The following is a 19,693-nucleotide window of genomic DNA, read 5'->3' on the forward strand; positions in this document are numbered from 1 at the left end:
AAGAAGAAAAAGACCTAGTAACATCCAACAGTCTCTCAATTCCTACAATTCAGAGTTTGCCATGGCAATAAAATTTACAGTTTGAGTTTGGGTTTAAACATGGGAATATCTGTATTGAAAGATTTTGTTTGCTTGTCACCCCAAAAATTGGAATTCCAGCTGAGAATTTCACAAGATATTAGTAGAGTTGGCACAATCACAGCATCGAGATTGTATAAATTGCAAGCACAAAACCAATTTTCAAACTGAGGCAGTTTGAAATTACAGGACTTCACAGCAGTAGCAAACCCACCCCAAAAAAAAAGAGCCAAACCAAAGCCATGCTGGTGTAATCTTTTCCAGATGCTACCAGGACAACTTTGCAAGTATAAACTTCTGTAAAGAACATTTCTGTAGAGACATCTTTAGACTTTGAGCTACAATTTGTCTTTTGAAAACCATATTTATTTGCAGAAGGTTAATTTGTTTCCCATTACAGTTTCGGATTTCTTCTTCATCCATAAAATTAACTGCAGTGAACTTCCAGAAGTAAAAAGCTGTCTTTTTTCAGGCTTGAATAAGAGGAGAAATAGTCACTTGTCCTGAAATCTGGCTACAATTAAACACATTGAAGACAAATTAAAAGCTGTAAATGTAAAACTTGGGGTACTTTGCTGTGAGCCTTTGTTATACAAGTATTGTGCTATACAACAATCAGTATACATCACCTACATTTTGCTTAAAAATGTGATTTAAATAGACCATAAATGTAAAATAGAATAGGAAAAGACAATATTTACCTTTTCCAACTGGGCATTTTTTTTTGATTTGTACAAAAACTCCCCCACTGCCACAAAGACAGAAAGCACCAATCCTGCTGCCAGCACGATGAAGATTCCTCCAATGTTTTGGACTCCTAAAGCACTGGCCTCTTTACTTTCCTCCTCTGGGCAGCCATTGCCTCGCCACCATTTCTCTTTCATCATGTGGAGCTTGCCCTCCTCTTGCAGCTGAAGAATTGCTATAGTGATCTTGTCTCTGTATGGAGAGCCTAAAAAGATCATAGAAACACACATTGTTTGTAGCATATTTTAAGGGAAATGAGTTATTCCTGATAAGACCAAAGTGTGATGTAGTGACACAGGAAAAGTTGTATCCTCTGCAACCACAACATTGAAAAGCCAGTTACATCTCACCACAGTCACACTGATCTCATAAATACAAACCTGTGTGCACACACATACAAATATATCTTCATAAACTTAATCCCACTGCTGTAAACCAAGCAACTCGATGCAACAAGTGCTATCATGCTTAGTCTCATGTTCTTAAACACCTTAATGCCCAACTATTACATGCAGCCCAAAAGTATTCACTTCCCATTTCCATCAGGATGTAGGATGTAGCTTTACAGCTTGTTACCCTAAAGCTAATCCAAAGTCTGATATGTTACAAATGCTTTATAGTCTTACATTATTAAAAGAATCATAGAATCATAGAAGGGTAGAGGTTGGAAGGGACCTTTAGAAATCATCCAGTCCAACCCTCCTGCAGAAGCAGGGTCACCTAGATCAGGTCACACGGGAACATGTCCAGGTGGGTCTTGAAGACCTCCAAGGAAGGAGCCTCCACACCCTCCCTGGGCAGCTTGTTCTAGTGCTCTGTCATCCTCACAGTAAAAGAAAAGCAAGTCATGCGTCAAGACCAAGCCACAAAAGTCACTATTTGATGTCAGGCACTTAAGATAACTTCAAAGTGTGCTCTCATTTATTAACAGTACCAGGTAACAATGCATTCAGAAAGACAAGACTAAGTATGTTTGGATAACAGGGATGTAATGTTTCATGTTTTAATGCATTTCTATCTCATAAATCAGCGTTTCAAAATGACTTGAGAATTTTGCAGCCTTTGAACACGTTGGTATTTCAAGGGGCAGCTCAAAGGGTAATGTGTCTGTGTATGTCATCTGCTCTCTTTTTCTTTATCATCTTTTTCTTTATAAAGGACTTTTCAAAGAGAATTTTCAGATCTGCATTAATTAATGAATAATGCCAATGGAGAAAGCCTTTCATTTCTGAATGCTGGAGAGTAAATCACATCAGCTAGAAGTGGTTCCTATGTTAAGATTTGTGTAATGTTTAAGGAGAGAACAAAGTCATCATTTTTCTTCTCCACCCTCAAAAACAGGAACAAAAGACTCTGAAGTTGTTAAGAAATCCCAGGGAAAAAAAGAAACAAAGGGTAGATAAAAAGGCATGCCATCCCATATTTCATGTGATATGGATGCAGTTCTACACAGAATCCATCCTCATTTTCTTTCTGTCTTATTAATGCTACTTACTAGTTAGAGTTTTTTGCAATGTTTCCTTGGGCTGAGAAGTAAAATCCATTTTCATTAACTTGACATCTTTTACAAAATAATCTTCAGCATCTTTTACACACCTGCTGCCTGTTTGACTTTTTCATGTACTGTGATGAGCTGTGAGGGAGCTGAATGAATGCATGCATAGGGCATTTTATGATAACAAACATTTTGTTTTGGAATGTCTTTCAGTTTATTCTTTGTGTCTTCAATTTTTTCTTACACACCTCGATCTTACCATGGTGATAAAGCTAATAGCAAAGTGTTGCTGTGCCAGCATGGAAGCAAAACATAGAAAGGACCTTTAATTCAAAACACTCTGGTCTTTTGCTTTTATAAAAGTGCCCTTAAAGCATTTCAGTTGCAGGAACTTGTGCTTTTATCATCTCTGCTTAAAATAGAATGATATTCCGTACTAGGAGCTAAACTGTGTTTACACAGGAAGAAGAAAGGAAGGAAAACACACTCTTTTCTACTGTCTTGTGGACACAGGGGCCTGACTCATATCATTTCAGACCATCCTGGTTATGCTGAAATTCTGCAGAACCCTGTACTTCACACATTTCTTTAGTCAGATGGAAGAAGGAGAGTGATTAGTACACAAGAGCCTGGGGAAGTGTAAGTGCATGCTGTAATCTTTTGGGGATATTTTCAGCTTTACACTGCCTATAAATATTTAACAACAACTTAAATAACATTAGATTCTGAGAAATAATCTTGGACCAGTCATCTCCTGATCTGACAGGCTGCTTTTTAATTAAACTGATTTGCATTTCATTTCCACACTTTCTCTTGGTCTAAATATAAGCAGCATCAACCATTCTTCATGTATTATTTATATATTCCATGGACCAGATTTGTACACACACAATCCCAGGCCATTTGAAGCGCTACACCAGGAATTCAGAGACAGAAACCATGAAGCACAGGCTAATACTACCTACAGTTAGTTATGTTTATGAGGATTGCATTAGAAACATGCAGTTAATAGTGATTCAGTTCAACAGCATTTGCACAAATCTTTGTGGAGTGGACAGATTATGAGGTCTTTAGTGTTTCTACTGCAGTCTTTGATATATTTCATTATCTTGTCTTAAAAGTGATAATCTCACAAGTAAGGATCCATGTGGAATGACTAGCATTGCATGCATGCTGCTACTGTTAAGTAAACAGTGAAAATGCTATATTCATGACATTTCAAGACTATCATAGAATGGTAGTGTTGGAAAGGACATTCAGAGATCATCTAGTCCCACTGTCATTCTATTCTATTTCTGAATGACCTCTGATGCTCTAAAATCGTTGATACACATTTTGCAACAGATGTTGACTAAACCCAATAACTGAATATTTGCTAAAAAGCACCTTTTAATGCCATTTATACTGATTCAAGAAGTTGCTAAGAGAACAAAAGAAGCATAACAACGATATCATTTCCTAAGGTCTTACTTGCTCCTAGACTTTTTTGCTGATACAAGCTAGATTGCAAGTCCCAGGAGTGGAAAATGTACCCAGAAGCACCTGAAGTGGTTAAAAATATCATGGTCTGATGTGTGGATGAAAAAGTCAAGCATAGAAAGAGAAAGCAAAGAGAAAGAGCAAGCAAAGAGAAAATAAGTTGAGAACATGGGCAAGGCACCCAGATTATGCTCTGGGCCTTGAGATTGCTTCCCTTGCAGAAATGACACATTTCAGCAAGAAAATATGAAAGATATTTGACATTTATTTCCCTATCACTCCTGTCACATGACTGAAAGATGAACCAAGCCCTTCTATGACCTGTTCCAAGGACAGGTCCTGTATGTACCTTACTAAACCAGATGTATAGCATTTAAGAGGATTTACTGTTCAAGAGAAATAAAATGGAAATAGAAACTTTCAGGACTCCTAGACAACGTATATGAGTGCATTTGCAAAATAGACACAGTATTGATAAAGACAACAAAGCAGGGAGGGAATGAGGGGGAAAACCAAAGATAATAAAAGTCTACCACATGAAGAGATGTGAACTTCACATCTCAGCTCTCAATAAAAGGGCAAACTGTTGACAAAACTCTTACCAGTCTGTGCACGGAGGGGGAAAACTGGGAGGGGACAGACATGATATTTCAAAGTCCATCCCAAAATCAGGGGAAATGGTGATGTAATCTTCCATTGAGTGCAGGGAAAGGGATAAATCTAGCGCAGAAATACCTGGCATTTCCCTTCCTTCTCTTTTTCTGGTTCTTACTGCTTATATTTCTCTATCAAGTAATGAGCTATTCCTATGACAAACTGGAAGGCCTACAGAACATAATCTATACATTATTTGCTGGTATCACTCAAACTGCTGCTTGCTGGAATGACAATTTCTGCCAGCAGAATTTTAAGACCTTCTGTTAGAGATTATAGAGACCTTTGTGCCTTCCTATGATAAACAAATAAGGAACACAATGATTTCTATTTACAGTTACCTGCTCATGATAATTACAACTAAGTAATTTAACACAAAAATGCAAATTTGAATGAAATTCTATTGTCTGAAGCATCTGTGCAAAAGTGAGCTAACAAAGCCTCCGAGATACTGCACAAGTTACACACAGGGAAGTTTTCTGCCCCCAAAGTCTCAGTATATAAAGATTTATGCACATAATGATATGTTTGATCATAAACTATGAACACTTCATCTTTTTGTGTTGAGACTTGGCTGCATACAGAGTAGTACATTGAAATCCTGCTGATGTGGCTGCCCTTGAAAGGGCTTCCTGTGAGATTACAGTTTAGGAAAATCTGCTTGGTTACTCTTGGTCTGTTTTACTCATCCCATCAAATACGAAGGGAGTTAGAGTGTGCTGGGACTTGTAGAACTGAGTTTTACCCTAAATAAATAAAAACAAATAGCAGCATTGTGTTGTTGACTCCATAAAGAAAATGTTGAACCAGGAACATTTTTGTTTCATCATTTTGAGAGCATTTCACCAAAAGAAAGCCCTACAAATTGTCTGGCATTTTGAAAGGTGGTGCTCACGAGACATAGACACAAAGATCCATTCTGAACCCTCCTACACTACTGATAGAAGTTTCTCTTCCTGGCACTTTTTCCTTTTGTTATTAAAACCCCCAGGAATATTCTACTTATGTTGCAACATTACTTCAAATTCTCTATCTTTTGCCTAGGCAAACCAGAAATGTAGGTATGAATACACTGTTATATTTAGAACCTTCTAGTACTATTTATTGGAAGGAGAAAGCCACATGTACCAGGAAGGACGCTCCTTTATCAACTAGGTGTTGAATCTGGATGCAAATAGCTTATGTTGAAGAAAGCAATCGGTTCAAGTTCTAGTTTTAGTACTTGAAGAAATACCAAACTCAGAAAGAGGGTGGTTTAGGATTTTTTTGTGTGTTTTGAGGTTTGAGTTTGGGGTTTTTTTTCCAACATGGGCCCATGCCCATTGTGGTTACACCGAGATGGATCTGTTTATCCTGAAGCTTATCTGTGTACATATACATAAGCTGCAATGGCAGCTTCACTCCAGTGTAGGCATATCTTAAATTGCCATCAGCACTAACACTGTTTATACCACTGGGGACAAATGGAATCATTTAAGTCTTGACATATCAACATTTCTCTACACTTATCCCATAGCTTTGCATCATCAAGAATCATAGGCTAAATGTTCTGCCATCAAACTGTTTGTGTGTTTATTGAAGTCACCTGAAAGTTTTGTTTCTTATATTGCTCTCTCTGTCCATCAGTTACTATGATGAAGCTGCCTTTTTGCTTTTAAAACACAAAGTTTAGACCAGACCTTTGAAGTGGACATTCTTTTCCAGGGGATAACTGGTGATACAGCACATGCCATTCAGTTTCTCTTAAGTGTCATGCATACTAGAGTCTTGGCATGACAGAAACAAGGTGGAAAGGGTTTTATTTACACATAATTGTGGAGCAGATGTTTAGACTGGGAGGAACCATGGAAGAAAAAACTACTTCTTTCAGGGAACTGTGGCATAGTCAGCACTCAGTAATAAAGACTGACACACAGATATAAAATGACACAGGAAAGGAAGAAGCAGATCTGGGGCACTGGGTACAAGAGAAGCTCTTACTTTAGCTCCACAGAAATATATTCTCTTAGAAATTACAGCCAGCCCTGCTCCCTAACTCCATTAACTGTGTGCAATTGGTAGAGGAGGGAAGAGACAGAGAGAAGGGTCAACATAGCTTGGTTCATTCTTCCTAAAGTCAATAAAGGATTCCAAAGTCTTCAAGCAATACATGAAGAAAGAAGATGGATTCTGTCAGTTCCCAATTTCTGGCTCTACCTTCAAAATCTGCTAATTTTCACATAAGGAAAGATCACTGAAGGGTTTTTCCAGGTCATGGACTAATATAATAAAATAGAATAGAATGGGAGGGGTTGGAAGGGACCTTTAGAGATCATCTAGTCCAACCCCTCTGCAGAAGCAGGTCCACCTAGACCTAATGCCATTGCTGTAGCTGGGGGTTTGATGGTTTAAACTATTTGGCAATCACAGGAAGGAAAGCAACACCTCACAGTGAAGAGCAAAGCAACAGGTCAAAAGAAAAGGCAACAGCTCCTGTAAATTTGAAACAGGATCAGGGACTCCTTCAGCCCAAAAGCTGGATTTCAGTTTAACCCCAAGTGAATGAACGAGGCTCATTTGAGGGAAGAAAAAAAACCCACAAGACTGATGAAAAGGTGCTCTTGCCAGCAAAATTAGTCACTTCTTCAAGTAGCAGCCAGGTATTTTAACCTGAGATGATTCCATTAGACCGGGAGATCATAGAATCACAGAATGGTGGGGTTGGAAGGGACCTTTAGAGTTCATCCAGTCCAACCCCCCTGCAGAAGCAGGGTCACCTAGATCAGGTCACAGAGGAACATGTCGAGGTGGGTCTTGAAGACCTCCAAGGAAGGAGCCTCCACACCCTCCCTGGGCAGCCTGGGCCAGGGCTCCCTCACTGAAACACTGAAACAGATTGTTCCCTGTCCCTCTTGAGCTGAGGAGCCCAGAACTGGACACAGGACTCCAGATGAGGCCTCAGCAGGGCAGAGCAGAGGGGGATCAGAACCTTCCTTGACCTGCTGCCCACACTCTTCTTGATGCATCCCAGGCTGCCTTTGGCTTCTTGCCCACGAGGGCACATTGCTGGCTCATGTTTAGCTTATTATCAATCAACACTCCCAGGTCTCTCTCTGCAGAGCTGCTCTTCAGATAGATGTGGATTCTGTTTCTTTGATATCAGAGTTTTTTGGTGATGATAAGCAAAAACGTTTTCCAAGTTTCTGAAGTCTGTGCCTCACAGCAGATCTCTTGGTTTGCATTCATGAAAGGATCAGACATTGCAGCATTCTCACCTCTAAGATCTATATGAAGAGCAAAGCATCCCAGTTCAAGCAGATTTCCCAGCTATACTAAGAACTACTGCTATGTTAATAAACTTTAAGTGGACATAGATCTTTTTAATGCAGAAAGATGTGAAAGTCTTGGGTTTGCCACCCCAAGAGGTAACATTTATATAAATTTCCTATTCACTTATGATTTATGCATGAAAATATGAGATAGGCTTAAATATTAATAGTAACTATACTTCTTGGTGCTCTACTAGCTGCCCTATTTCCTTATTGACTTGTAGCCTCTTAGAGTTCAGGGGATGAGGAAGTCTTTTTCAAGGATCTTTACATTCTCCATATTGGGAACAATATTGGGAGTAAATAATAACATTTCATGTCTAAAACAAGAAATGCATACAGCTTTAATTTAGTGTATGCATTATATTTCCCATCCTTGCCTTTCTGATTAAATACATAAATTCAGATTTTACTGTTGTTTCCCAAAGGATGTGTCAGGATAAAATATTTATTGGGATAACTTCACATTTCTGATGGAAGAAAATCAATATTTCCTGGTTCTGATTCTTAACTCCAACGTTTCATGCTACATTAAGATTGTCATATGCTATTATCAGACATATTGCAGATATTAAATATTCATTAAGTTGCAGTTACTACAATGCAAAATCCTCAGTAGATGTTTACAGCAGTCTAAGCTACCCCACATGTAATTAAAACTGAAAACAGTCAAAACAAAATCCCAAACAAAGCTGTTAACTCTCCCTTTATGTATATTTGTGTATATATATATGTATTTGCCTTTGAGCTACATGTATGTCTTGGAAAAGACAACTTGCTAGTTAGAGGAAGAAAACGTTCCAAATCAATATTTTATACCAAACATAATGGAAATCTTTTCACAAGTGGTGTGTTCTCTAATTGTTTTCACTTCCCAGTTACAGCCATTCCCAACTCATGCTAATTTCTGGTCATATCATTATAGAACTGTCATTAAGAAGTTCATGTGGGTTTATAAAGCTGAAGTATAACCAAGAGGGATCATGTAACAGAGATCTGTTTCATATTAAGTTCCTCATCATTTTCCAGCTATGAGTTCAACATAACTGATATCAAAATTAGATGCAGATGAGATTTAGCACTACAACAGCTATTTATTAAGTCTTGTGTTCCTAAGCAGTTATGATTTTACGTCTGGGAAGGAGAAAGCATTGAATATATTTGTTTTCAATCTTAAGGCACATGTATCCTCCATGGTAACCTCCAAGGAAGGAGCCTCCACACCCTCCCTGGGCAGCCTGGGCCAGGGCTCCCTCACTCAAACAGTTTTTCCTTCTGTTTAAATGGAACTTTTTGTGTTCCAGCTTCATCCCATCACCCCTTGTCCTGTTGCCAGATACCATCGAAAAAAAGTGCTGCCCCAGCCTCCTGACACCCATCATTTATATACTTGTAACCATTAATGAGATCCCCCCTCAGTCTCCTCTTCTCCAGACTTAACAGCCCCAGGTCCCACAGCCTTTCCTCATAAGGATGATAATAAGACAATAAACTTTTGTCTCTCTACCCCTAAACACTGTTATCTCTCCACAGCTATGAAACTGTGCATCTATAGAACAGGAACTCTGCTAAAACCTGGGAAACACTCAGAAATTCAGTGGTATTAAAAGCATTTCATATTTATACAGTACTTTTTGTTTGTTTGTTTTCAATTCTCCTTGCAAACCTGTCCCACTCATACATGAATGGTTTGCAAATACAACCTCCTTTGTGGCAAATATTTGTCTAACACTACCCAGCAACAAAGAGCTGAATCAGGGACGTCTAATGAAACGCTACACGCAGTTCTGCAACTGGAAAAATTCAGGAATTCAAAAATTCAGGCAGGCAGACAAGAATACATTGAAAGACAAGAGAAGTGTAAGGTCAGAACAAAAGTCTCCAGATCTGAAAAGCCATTTGGTGCTTTTGCAGAACACCACACCCCTGTTCTCAAGCTGTAAGGGAACATTCTGAAAACAATGAATGTCAGGGTTTTGCCATGAGCTGTTTCAGGATGGCCAAGGTATGAAGTTGCCTTGGGTATGTTTAACTGCAATGCAGTCTTAAATCTTAGCAGCCTTCATTAAAGTTATTTAAATAGATAAATAATTAGGCCTTTGCACCTGTTTCACACTCCATTTACAGGTGATAATAAAGAGTTTCAGCTGCTACCCTTTTACTAAGTGGTGTCCCATATCCCTCTGATAAATAAGAGGAGCTGACTGAGGTTTTCCATGCAGATTTCTGTTCCCCAATTTGACTTACAAGTTTAAAATAATTATAGTGGCAAGGCAGTCAGTGCTTTCATAGAATCATAGAATGGTAGGGTTGGAAGGGACCTTTAGAGCTCATCCAGTCCAACCCCCCTGCAGAAGCAGGTCAACCTAGATCAGGTCACACAGGAACATGTCCAGGCAGGTCTTGAAGACCTCCAAGGAAGGAGACTCCACAACTCCTCTGGGCAGCCTGTTCCAGCTAACTGTATGCATCATATGTAGAGTGAAAATAAGAAGCCCATGCCTTCAAAGAGTACTTAAAAATATTGTCTTTTACTGTTTTACCCACTGTGCTATTTATCTCTAGAGCACCATGACAGCTGCTGTGCTAATCTTTTCATTCATCCTAGCCAACTTAGACAATTCTGTCCTCAACAGTGGGGCTGGATGAGAAAGCAAGGATTCAGATTTATTAAGAGCATTCAGAATGATACATTTGTTTTCCATTACAAGGGATTCATTTGAGTGCAGAAAATGAATCCAGGTAGGCTCAACCCAAAATTCAGCTAATAGCTTCTATTTACTCTTTTGGATGCAAATTCAAGTCACGATTCAAAGAGAAGGGTGATGAGTCTGTAGTTAAAAAGCCTGAAGTGCTTTCATCAAAAAAGCAGTTACAATTCAGTACTATGAAAAGCATTTGTGCCTGTGGCTCTTGCCTTGTCAGGGCATGCCAGTAAACAAAAAGTGTGACTCTGTTCAGGTGCTTACACACATTCATCAGATACCCCCTGGGCTGCTGCCTTCTGCAGGCTGAAGAGTCTGAGCTTTGTCAGCATCTCCAGAAACCTTCAGAAAGGCTTGGTGAGTTTGTTTTCAGTTACTACCTGTACCTCAGAAGAACCTTGAAGCATTGTGGTTAATCTACAGGACATTGAGTGGGCAGTGATACTGAGCCTGGATTGATGGGAAATGAGAGCTCACTTCTAATAGGCAGTGAAAAAGAAATCTTTAGCTAGGAAATGTAAGATAGAAAAGAGAAACAGCTGATGCTGAAGCTATTTCAGATCAAGAACTCCTAAACACATGCAAACACCACGTACTGGGATACAATAGACTAGTTTGGATCCAGTTAGGGGTGACAGGTCAGAACAGAGACAATTTGCATTTGCAAATGAGTAAAGCAATACATAAATCTAGTCCTATGCACTGTAATAGAAAAACGTGGAGTGTTAATAATGCCTTTGCCTCGGTTACATCTACTCAGTAAATTCCTACTAGAAATCACTTCCCTAAGGCTGAGTCTGCTCACAACAGCTACTGGATGTTAAGTGCTTTGGCAACTCTTCACTGATACAAAGCTCAGTGTCTTAGCATGCCTCTCAGTGCTTCAATATGCTCATGCTTCTGAGGTATTTATAAAGACCAGTTCTTTCATCAAATGTTACCAACAGATCTTTGCTTTTCAGTAATGATAACTTAACTGCTGGCACCAAACTGGGAGCACTGGATGATTCCCCAGAGGCTGTGCTGCCATTCAGCGGGATCTCGACCAGCTGCAGAGTTGGGCACAGAGGAACCTCCTGAGGTTCAACAAGGACAAGGGCAGAGTCCTGCAGCTGGGGAGGAACAACCCCATGCACCAGCACAGGCTGGGGGTGACCTGCTGGAGAGCAGCTCTGCAGAGAGAGACCTGGGAGTGCTGGTTGATAATAAACTGACCATGAGCCAGCAATGTGCCCTCGTGGGCAAGAAGCCAATGGCAGCCTGGGGGCATCAAGAAGAGTGTGGGCAGCAGGTCAAGGGAGGTTCTGCTCCCCCTCTGCTCTGCCACATCTGGTGAGGCCTCATCTGGAGTCCTGTGTCCAGTTCTGGGCTCCTCAGCTCAAGAGGGACAGGGAAGTGCTGGAGAGAGGCCAGCACAGGGCCACCAAGATGATCAGGGCACTGGAGCATCTTTCATATGAGGAAAGGCTGCGGGACCTGGGGCTGTTTAGTCTGGAGAAGAGGAGACTGAGGGGGGATCTTATTAACATTTACAAATATCTAAATGGTGGGTGTCAGGAGGCTGGGGCAGCACTTTTTTCTGTAGTAGCTAGCAACAGGACAAGGGGTGATGGGATGAAGCTGGAACAAAAAAAGTTCCACTTAAACATAAGAACAAACTGTTTCAGTGTTTGAGTGAGGGAGCCCTGGCCCAGGCTGCCCAGGGAGGGTGTGGAGGCTCCTTCCTTGGAGGTCTTCAAGACCCACCTGGACACGTTCCTGTGTGACCTGATCTAGGTGACCCTGCTTCTGCAGGGGGGTTGGACTGGATGATCTCTAAAGGTCCCTTCCAACCGTACCATTCTATGATTCTATGAACTGTTCAAAAGTCATTTCTCAAGCAGCTGAAATGGTCAAATTTGTTTCAATACATGGTTTGACCTGCATCAAAATAAATCATTTGTACCTATTTTTGCTGCATTATGTTCAACTAATGGAGACAAATAGCTTGACTTTCTTTAGTTACTGAAAAACTCAGCGCTTCCGTGCATGTAGAAGTGAATATTACAGTTCCAATTATATGAAGGATTATAGCTTAGGTGCAGCCAAGCAGAAGAAAAAGGCCTCCCTGTGTCAGTACATAGTTTCCTATATAGTCTTTTAGATACAGATTTGATTATAGGTCTCATTTCCAAAGACTGGTAAATTACGAGTACGTTAACTTGCACGATCTGAAGGTAATGAGCAACTCCAAGAGAAACAGGATGTCTTAAGAATAAAACCAAAGAGTTGCTTGAAATTTCTCCTTATTACTATTTTTGTAGTGCTTTTTTTGAAAACTATAGGCAGGGGACAGTGTTTATACTTTTAACATTGAAGTTCAGATGTTCACACTTATTTGAATTTTCTACAGGTGTGAATTTCTAAGCAGGCAGAGCCAGTGCTGGACTGTGAGATGGAATTTTTTCTCCAGCAGCAATACTTTACAATAGATAATAGACAAGGATAGCTCAAGATATCCTTGGTGTTCCACACAGTATAAACAGAAAACAGCTGCAGGGTCTGAAACCTCAGCAATGATTACATTGAAGGTCAGCGATGCCTGTTGGGTTTAGTGCTTCACAGAGCAAATCCAGGACTATGTTGTCATCAATGCAAATTTTAAACTTCTGAACTTTTCAGTGTTTTCAGAGATGTAGAATTTGGTCTCAGTTACGTTTGCCATGTGCATTGTTAAGAATTTTAGGAAGTAAACTTGCACATCATTTACCTGTTTTTATTCTGATTTTGGAAGTGCCTGCTGTTGGAAAGGTTGTCTCATCACTCATACCTGTGGCTTTGATGCTTTAAGTAGATATCTTTAAACACAGATGTGTAAAGAGGTATAAACCTGTTTGCCAATCAGTATAAGACACAGCTGAATTACTGCAAGAGGAAAAGCAAGGCAAAATCTAGTTCTACCATTTCCTCTTATTTCTTCAAATAAGAATCATAGAATCATAGAATGGTAGGGTTGGAAGGGACCTTTAGAGATCATCTAGTCCAACCCCCTGCATAAGCAGGGTCACCTAGATCAGGTCACATAGGAACGTGTCCAGACAGGTCTTGAAGACCTCCAAGGAACGAGCCTCCACACCCTCCCTGGGCAGCCTGTGCCACTGCTCCATCACTCTCATGGTGAAAGAGTTTGTTCTTATGTTTAAGTGGAACTTTTTGTGTTCCAGCTTCATCCCATCACCCCTTGTCCTGTTGCTAGATACCATAGAAAAAAGGGATGTCCCAACCTCCTGACACCTACCCTTTAGATATTTATAAATGTTAATAAGATCTCCCCTCAGTCTCCTCTTCTCCAGACTAAACAGCCCCAGGTCCTGCAGCCTTTCCTCATATGAAAGATGCTGCAGTCCCCTGATCATCTTGGTGGCCCAGTACTGGCCTCTCTCCAGTACTTCCCTGTCCCTCTGGATCTGAGGAGCCCAGAACTGGACACAGGACTCCAGATGAGGCCTCACCAGGGCAGAGCAGAGGGGGAGCAGAACCTCCCTTGACTTGCTGCCCACACTCTTCTTGATGCATCCCAGGCTGCCATTGGCTTCTTGCCCACGAGGGCACATTGCTGCCTCATGGTCAGTTTATTATCACCCAGCACTCCCAGGTCTCTCTCTGCAGAGCTGCTCTCCAGCAGGTCACCCCCAGCCTGTGCTGGTGCATGGGGTTGTTCCTTCCCAACTGCAGGACTCTGCACTTGTCTTTGTTCAACCTCATGAGGTAAAAATAAGGCAACATAGAATTCTGAGCTTAGAAAATTGGGCAATATTTAAGACAAGCAATGGAAATATTTATTAAAAAAAAACCCTATTTTGTTTCTCCTGGGGAAAAAAAACCCCAAACCACCCACGTTCTGCCTTGATCACTCAGAGTTAAATGTACAATTTGATTGAAAGGAATGTGCTAGTCGTGCTCAGTGCCAATGACTGTGTACAAGGTCATTGTCTTCTATTCTTGCTGTGATTTAAGGAAAGGTTTTAATATATCCTTTTCAAAAGATGTCACCTTTTTAGTATTGCAGAGGTGTCAAAAGAAACTGATGTTAGGATACAAAAAGCAGCCCTAAATACAAGTGCTTAACATAGAATCATAGACTCATTTCAGCTGGAACAGCCCTTTAAGCTCATCGAGTGCAGCCTTTGCCCCAGCCCTATCAACCACCAAAAAGAAAGGTATTTCACACAAACCAGTGCTCACTTTTCTTCTGACTCTCCTGCTACTGTAATGATCTTTAATTCTTAGCCTAGACTTCCAGGATAAAGGCAAAAAGAAGAAAACATCTATGTCAAAGGGGATGAAAATCCTGCCGCTCAAGTTCTGCAAAGTTTGCATCAGAGTGCAAGGCATGGGCAAAAAAAGTTAAACATGGAAAACTCACTTTGACAGTTCCTCCTCACCCCACAACTACTCTCTTCTCTTAAATTACAGTTGTTTTATTTCTGCCACTGAGACACACTGTGGCTTTTTGTACCTATCACAACACACTGAAGGCTCTCAGGATCGTTTTCAGACTCAGTCTAACAATTGGCTGAACATAAATTCCATTTCTACTTCCACATCGATGCTTCCTTCGTATTATAACTAGTGCTCACCCAGCCTCATCAGTAGCTGTGTAGTTAAACATGAAGTAAATGAATTCTGTGAAAGATGAACAGGATTTTGACAGCTTAGGTCACTAAACAAGCTCATAGAGCTGTCAGGTTTTGCAAAATGCAGTAGCCTTATACCAGTTTAAAACTGCAGTGAAATTCCAACCTTACTGTCTTACTCAGGTCTGTTACAGGCAGAAATGTTATGCCTGAAGGGGTTTTGGGTTGGGGTTTTTGCTTTTTCCATTTGGGTTTTGGGTATTTTTTTAAAGTAAGTTACCTGGTTCCCAGAATAAGGTCGATACATAAAGTGCAGAGTCCTGCAGCTGGGAAGGAACAACCCCATGCACCAGCACAGGCTGGGGATTGACCTGCTGGAGAGCAGCTCTGCAGAGAGACACCTGGGAGTGCTGGTTGATAATAAACTGACCATGAGCCAGCAATGTGCCCTCCTGGCCAAGAAGCCAATGGCAGCCTGGGATGCATCAAGAAGAGTGTGGGCAGCAGGTCAAGGGAGGTTCTGCTCCCCCTCTACTCTGCCATATCTGGTGAGGCCTCATCTGGAGTCCTGTGTCCAGTTCTGGGCTCCTCAGCTCAAGAGGGACAGGGAAGTGCTGGAGAGAGGCCAGCACAGGGCCACCAAGATGATCAAGTGTATAGAACATCTTTGATATGAGGAAAGGCTGCAGGACCTGGGGCTGTTTAGTCTGGAGAAGAGGAGAATGAGGGGAGATCTCATTAACATTTATAAATATCTAAAGGGTGGGTGTCAGGAGGTTGGGACATCCCTCTTTTCTATAGTATCTAGCAACAAGACAAGGGGTGATGGGATGAAGCTGGAACACAATCAGTTCCATTGAAACATAAGAACAAACTGTTTGAGTGATGGAGCCCTGGCCCAGGCTGCCCAGGGAGGGTGTGGAGGCTCCTTCCTTGGAGGGCTTCAAGACCCGCCTGGACACGTTCTTGTGCGACGTGATCTAGGTGACCCTGCTTCTGCAGAAGGTTTGGACTAGATCTCTAAAGGTCCCTTCTACCCCTACCATTCTATTATTCTATGAACTTATATTCCCTACTGTATCTTCATTAAAAACTTTTGGAAATACATACTGAAATAAGAATGGCAGCTAATTAAATACTTTTTAAAACACCTGCACTAAGAACAGGTCATTCAAAAAACATCAATATGAAATGAGAAAACCTTTTACTGTGAGTATTTTTTCTAGGTCACTCCCTAGAGACAGAATAGGAAATATAAATCAGCTGAACCTCTACAGTGTTATTGGATGCAACATGAGAATTGTTACACATTTGCTGATTTAAACTAGGTGTTTAAATTGTATTTGATTCCACCAGCTCATCACTGGGGTAGGAGGAGCACAATTGTATTGCATTTATTAATGGCTTAGATAAATATAGATTATCCATTAAATCATATTCCTAGAGAAGATATGAAATAGCAGATCATAATCTATTGCCTCAACCTTTTTTCTTCGTCAGTGAAATCTTGGAGTGGAGTGTGAAACACTCTCTAGAGTCTATGGCTGATGAAGTTATGTTTATATGACTGGCTTTCAAAAGGAAAGCCAAACCCACTCCTGGCTCTTAATTTCCCTTTAAAGAAAACCCCAAATGTTAAGATCAGCTACATTCTGCAGAAGTAAATAAACAAACTTCTATGTGCAAGGATCTGCACCTTACTTTATTTGGCCAAACAGACTTTTTGGAAGTCATAGGTGAGTGGGCAAAATTTTGACAGTCTTTAAGAGCAATGTACTGTGAAAAAATCCTTTTTTTTCTCCAAGAGATAAAAATGACTGTAAACAAAGACATTTTCTTTGAGACTTCATTAGAATTTACAGAATAGAGAACACTAAAAATGACACTTCTGAGTCAATAGAGAATGAGAGTCTTGAAGATTCTTTTCATCTTTTGAACTTAAGTGAGTATAGTGATATCTGAGGCCTGTAGACAATCCCTCTCTGCTGGAAGGCAGCTGATTTTACTCATATAACATTTTCCTTTATCCTTTTCTTTTTTTGCCATGGGAGGTGTTACTTGTTTGTACCACAGCAGCTCCCAGCTTTCTTTTGTGGTTACATAAATATACATTGTGCTGATATATTTTATGTACTTAGATATTTTATGTACTTAGAGGAATAACTTTCAATATCTGGATCTGTTTTATTATTGCAAACTATTGCAGCTTTGTATAATGGGTAGTTCTGGAAGATTAAGCTTGGCTATGAAACATTGGTATCTTTATCCACTTGGTATATTGACTCTAAAATCATAGCATCATAGAATGGTAGGGATTGGAAGGGACCTTTAGAGATCATCCAGTCCAACCCCCCTGCAGAAGCAGGGTCACCTAGATCAGGTCACACAGGAACATGTCCAGGTGGGTCTTGAAGACCTCCAAGGAAGGAGCCTCCACACCCTCCCTGGGCAGCCTGGGCCAGAGTTCTCTCATCTCACAGTGAAACAGTTTTTCCTTAAGTTTAAATGGGACTTTTCATGTTCCAGCTTCATCCCATCACCCCTTGTCTCATTGCCAGACACAATAATAATAAGGGATGCTCCAACCCCCTGATATCCATCTTTTATATACTAATAAATATTAAATATTAATGAGATCTCCCCTCAGTCTCCTCTTCTCCAGACTAAACAGCCCCAGTTCCCTCAGTCTTTCCCTCCTATGAAAGATGCTCCAGTCCCCTGATCATCTTGGTGGCCCTGTGCTGGCCTCTCTCCAGCACTTCCCTGTCCCTCTTGAGCTGAGGAGCCCAGAACTGGACACAGGACTCCAGATGAGTTGCTACATAAGTGCAGATTATCTGAAAGATGCATGCTCAGTAGATCTGCTCATTTGGAATGGCCTTGACATTTATGTACTCTAGGTTCAACATACAAGCAATTGATGATTCAGTAGAATATCTATCCAAGCCAGATGGAAAGCAGCCTGCTCTCTAAGATGCTGAGAAGAAACAGGAATTTGGAAAAGAAATGAGAACCTCAAGCCACCCAAGAGAATTGAAGATTTGCTTTTTTCCAAGAGATGATTTCATAGAATCACAGAATGGTAGGGGTTGGAAGAGACTTTTAGAGATCATCCAGTCCAATCCCCCTGTAGAAGCAGGTTCACCTAGATCAGGTCGCATAGGAACATGTCCAGGCAAGTCTTGAAGACCTCCAAGGAAGGAGCCTCCAGACTTTCCACATTGTTTTGCAGACAATGAATGTTTTAATATAGTGTTCAATTTCTAATCTGTCATGTGGTTCATTTCACATTAACAACATTGAGAAATATGCATTGTGGGAAATATTTGTCACATAACACTGCTGTGTTCTGCAGTATGTTGACCATAGGAAAATCATATCAGCTGTTTCAGGAAGGCATCAAATGTGTCTTGCTGGACAGACTAGTTTTCCTTGAAAAAGTAAAAAGTTTCAGTTTATGTTTGATGAGAAGACATAAGCATGTGGAAGCATCATAAGCATTTCAGATGCTAATGGCAAATTTTTCCCAACTGAGGTTTATTCAAAAACAAACTCAATTTTAATCGTGGTGAGAAAATGGGACCTTTAAAACCACGGGAATTGGTAACACTCTAGAGCACCTCTCAATTTTTATCCATACCCAAAGAGTTTATCCTGTCTCCACCCTTCTTTTACCCTTTGCTTCCTATGTCTTTTCTCTCTTTCTCCTTCTCTTTTCTTCCCTCCCTCCCCTACTTCCTCCCTCGACTATCAACCTTGGATGAGATGTATGCCCACAAAAGCCAAATTCCAACCAATAAACCAAATATGTATTTCTAACTGATAATTGTACAGGATACATATTTATTCCTTGTTATCAGAGATAAATGATATAGCACATTTCTAGTTTTATGCATGCTCATAGAAGTTATCCTATCTATCAGATTCAGTGGTGAACAACTTAGGACAAAACAATGTCTCCTGACAGGACGTGATAGAATAAAGCCAATACAAAACCCTGGCATGGAGAGTTTGGACTAGAAGGAAAAAGACCCCAGTGTTACACTCTTGGTTACAAATCTATGAACTAAGTTCAAATATGGGAAATAAAATGAAACAAACACAACCCCAGTTACAAATAGTCCTGCCTTATCTGCTGCAAACTCTCAGTTGCTGTCAAATGTCTCATCCCAGATCTGTTCTTCCCTTCTCTATTCAATATTTCTTTCTTTCCTAGCACCAGAGGTGGCTGACAGAAAATTAATTCAAGTATATCCAAGACATTTATGATGGAAATCGTTCATTATCTGTGCAACTTCTCAAATTCACCATTTCCAGTTTATTTTTCAGTGCTGGGGGTGTCATATGTGACATTAAATAAAGCTAAAAACAAAGATATCATACAGAACACTGCCTTTAACCTCTTCTACATGTGTGTTTTATTGGTTTCAGATGTGAACTGATCCTACTTTCTGCCAGAAGCACATTGTTTCCAATTTCCTCCATGAAGGCTACAGCTCAGTAATCTAATTCAGTGATCCAAACATTTACTCCTTGATTTGCTTCATGAATGATTTTAGAAGGACCAAAATAAGGAGTTGATAACTACTCACTGCTTCACCTGCTGGTTTT

The 19,693-nt window shown here is 40.4% G+C and overlaps 1 protein-coding gene across 1 annotated transcript in view; it reads right to left on the minus strand.

Annotated features, from left to right (window-relative positions):
- The window catches only part of GRIK2 (glutamate ionotropic receptor kainate type subunit 2), a 421,372-nt gene that overhangs the window by 15,355 nt on the left and 386,324 nt on the right, over positions 1–19,693 (minus strand). Inside the window, exon 15 of the mRNA XM_061989233.1 lies at positions 780–1,030. Coding sequence (XP_061845217.1) covers positions 780–1,030 — 251 coding nt within the window. The remainder of the gene's footprint in view (positions 1–779; positions 1,031–19,693) is intronic.

Source organism: Colius striatus, chromosome 2, assembly GCF_028858725.1.
Source record: "Colius striatus isolate bColStr4 chromosome 2, bColStr4.1.hap1, whole genome shotgun sequence".
NCBI classification, from domain to species: Eukaryota; Metazoa; Chordata; class Aves; order Coliiformes; family Coliidae; genus Colius; species Colius striatus.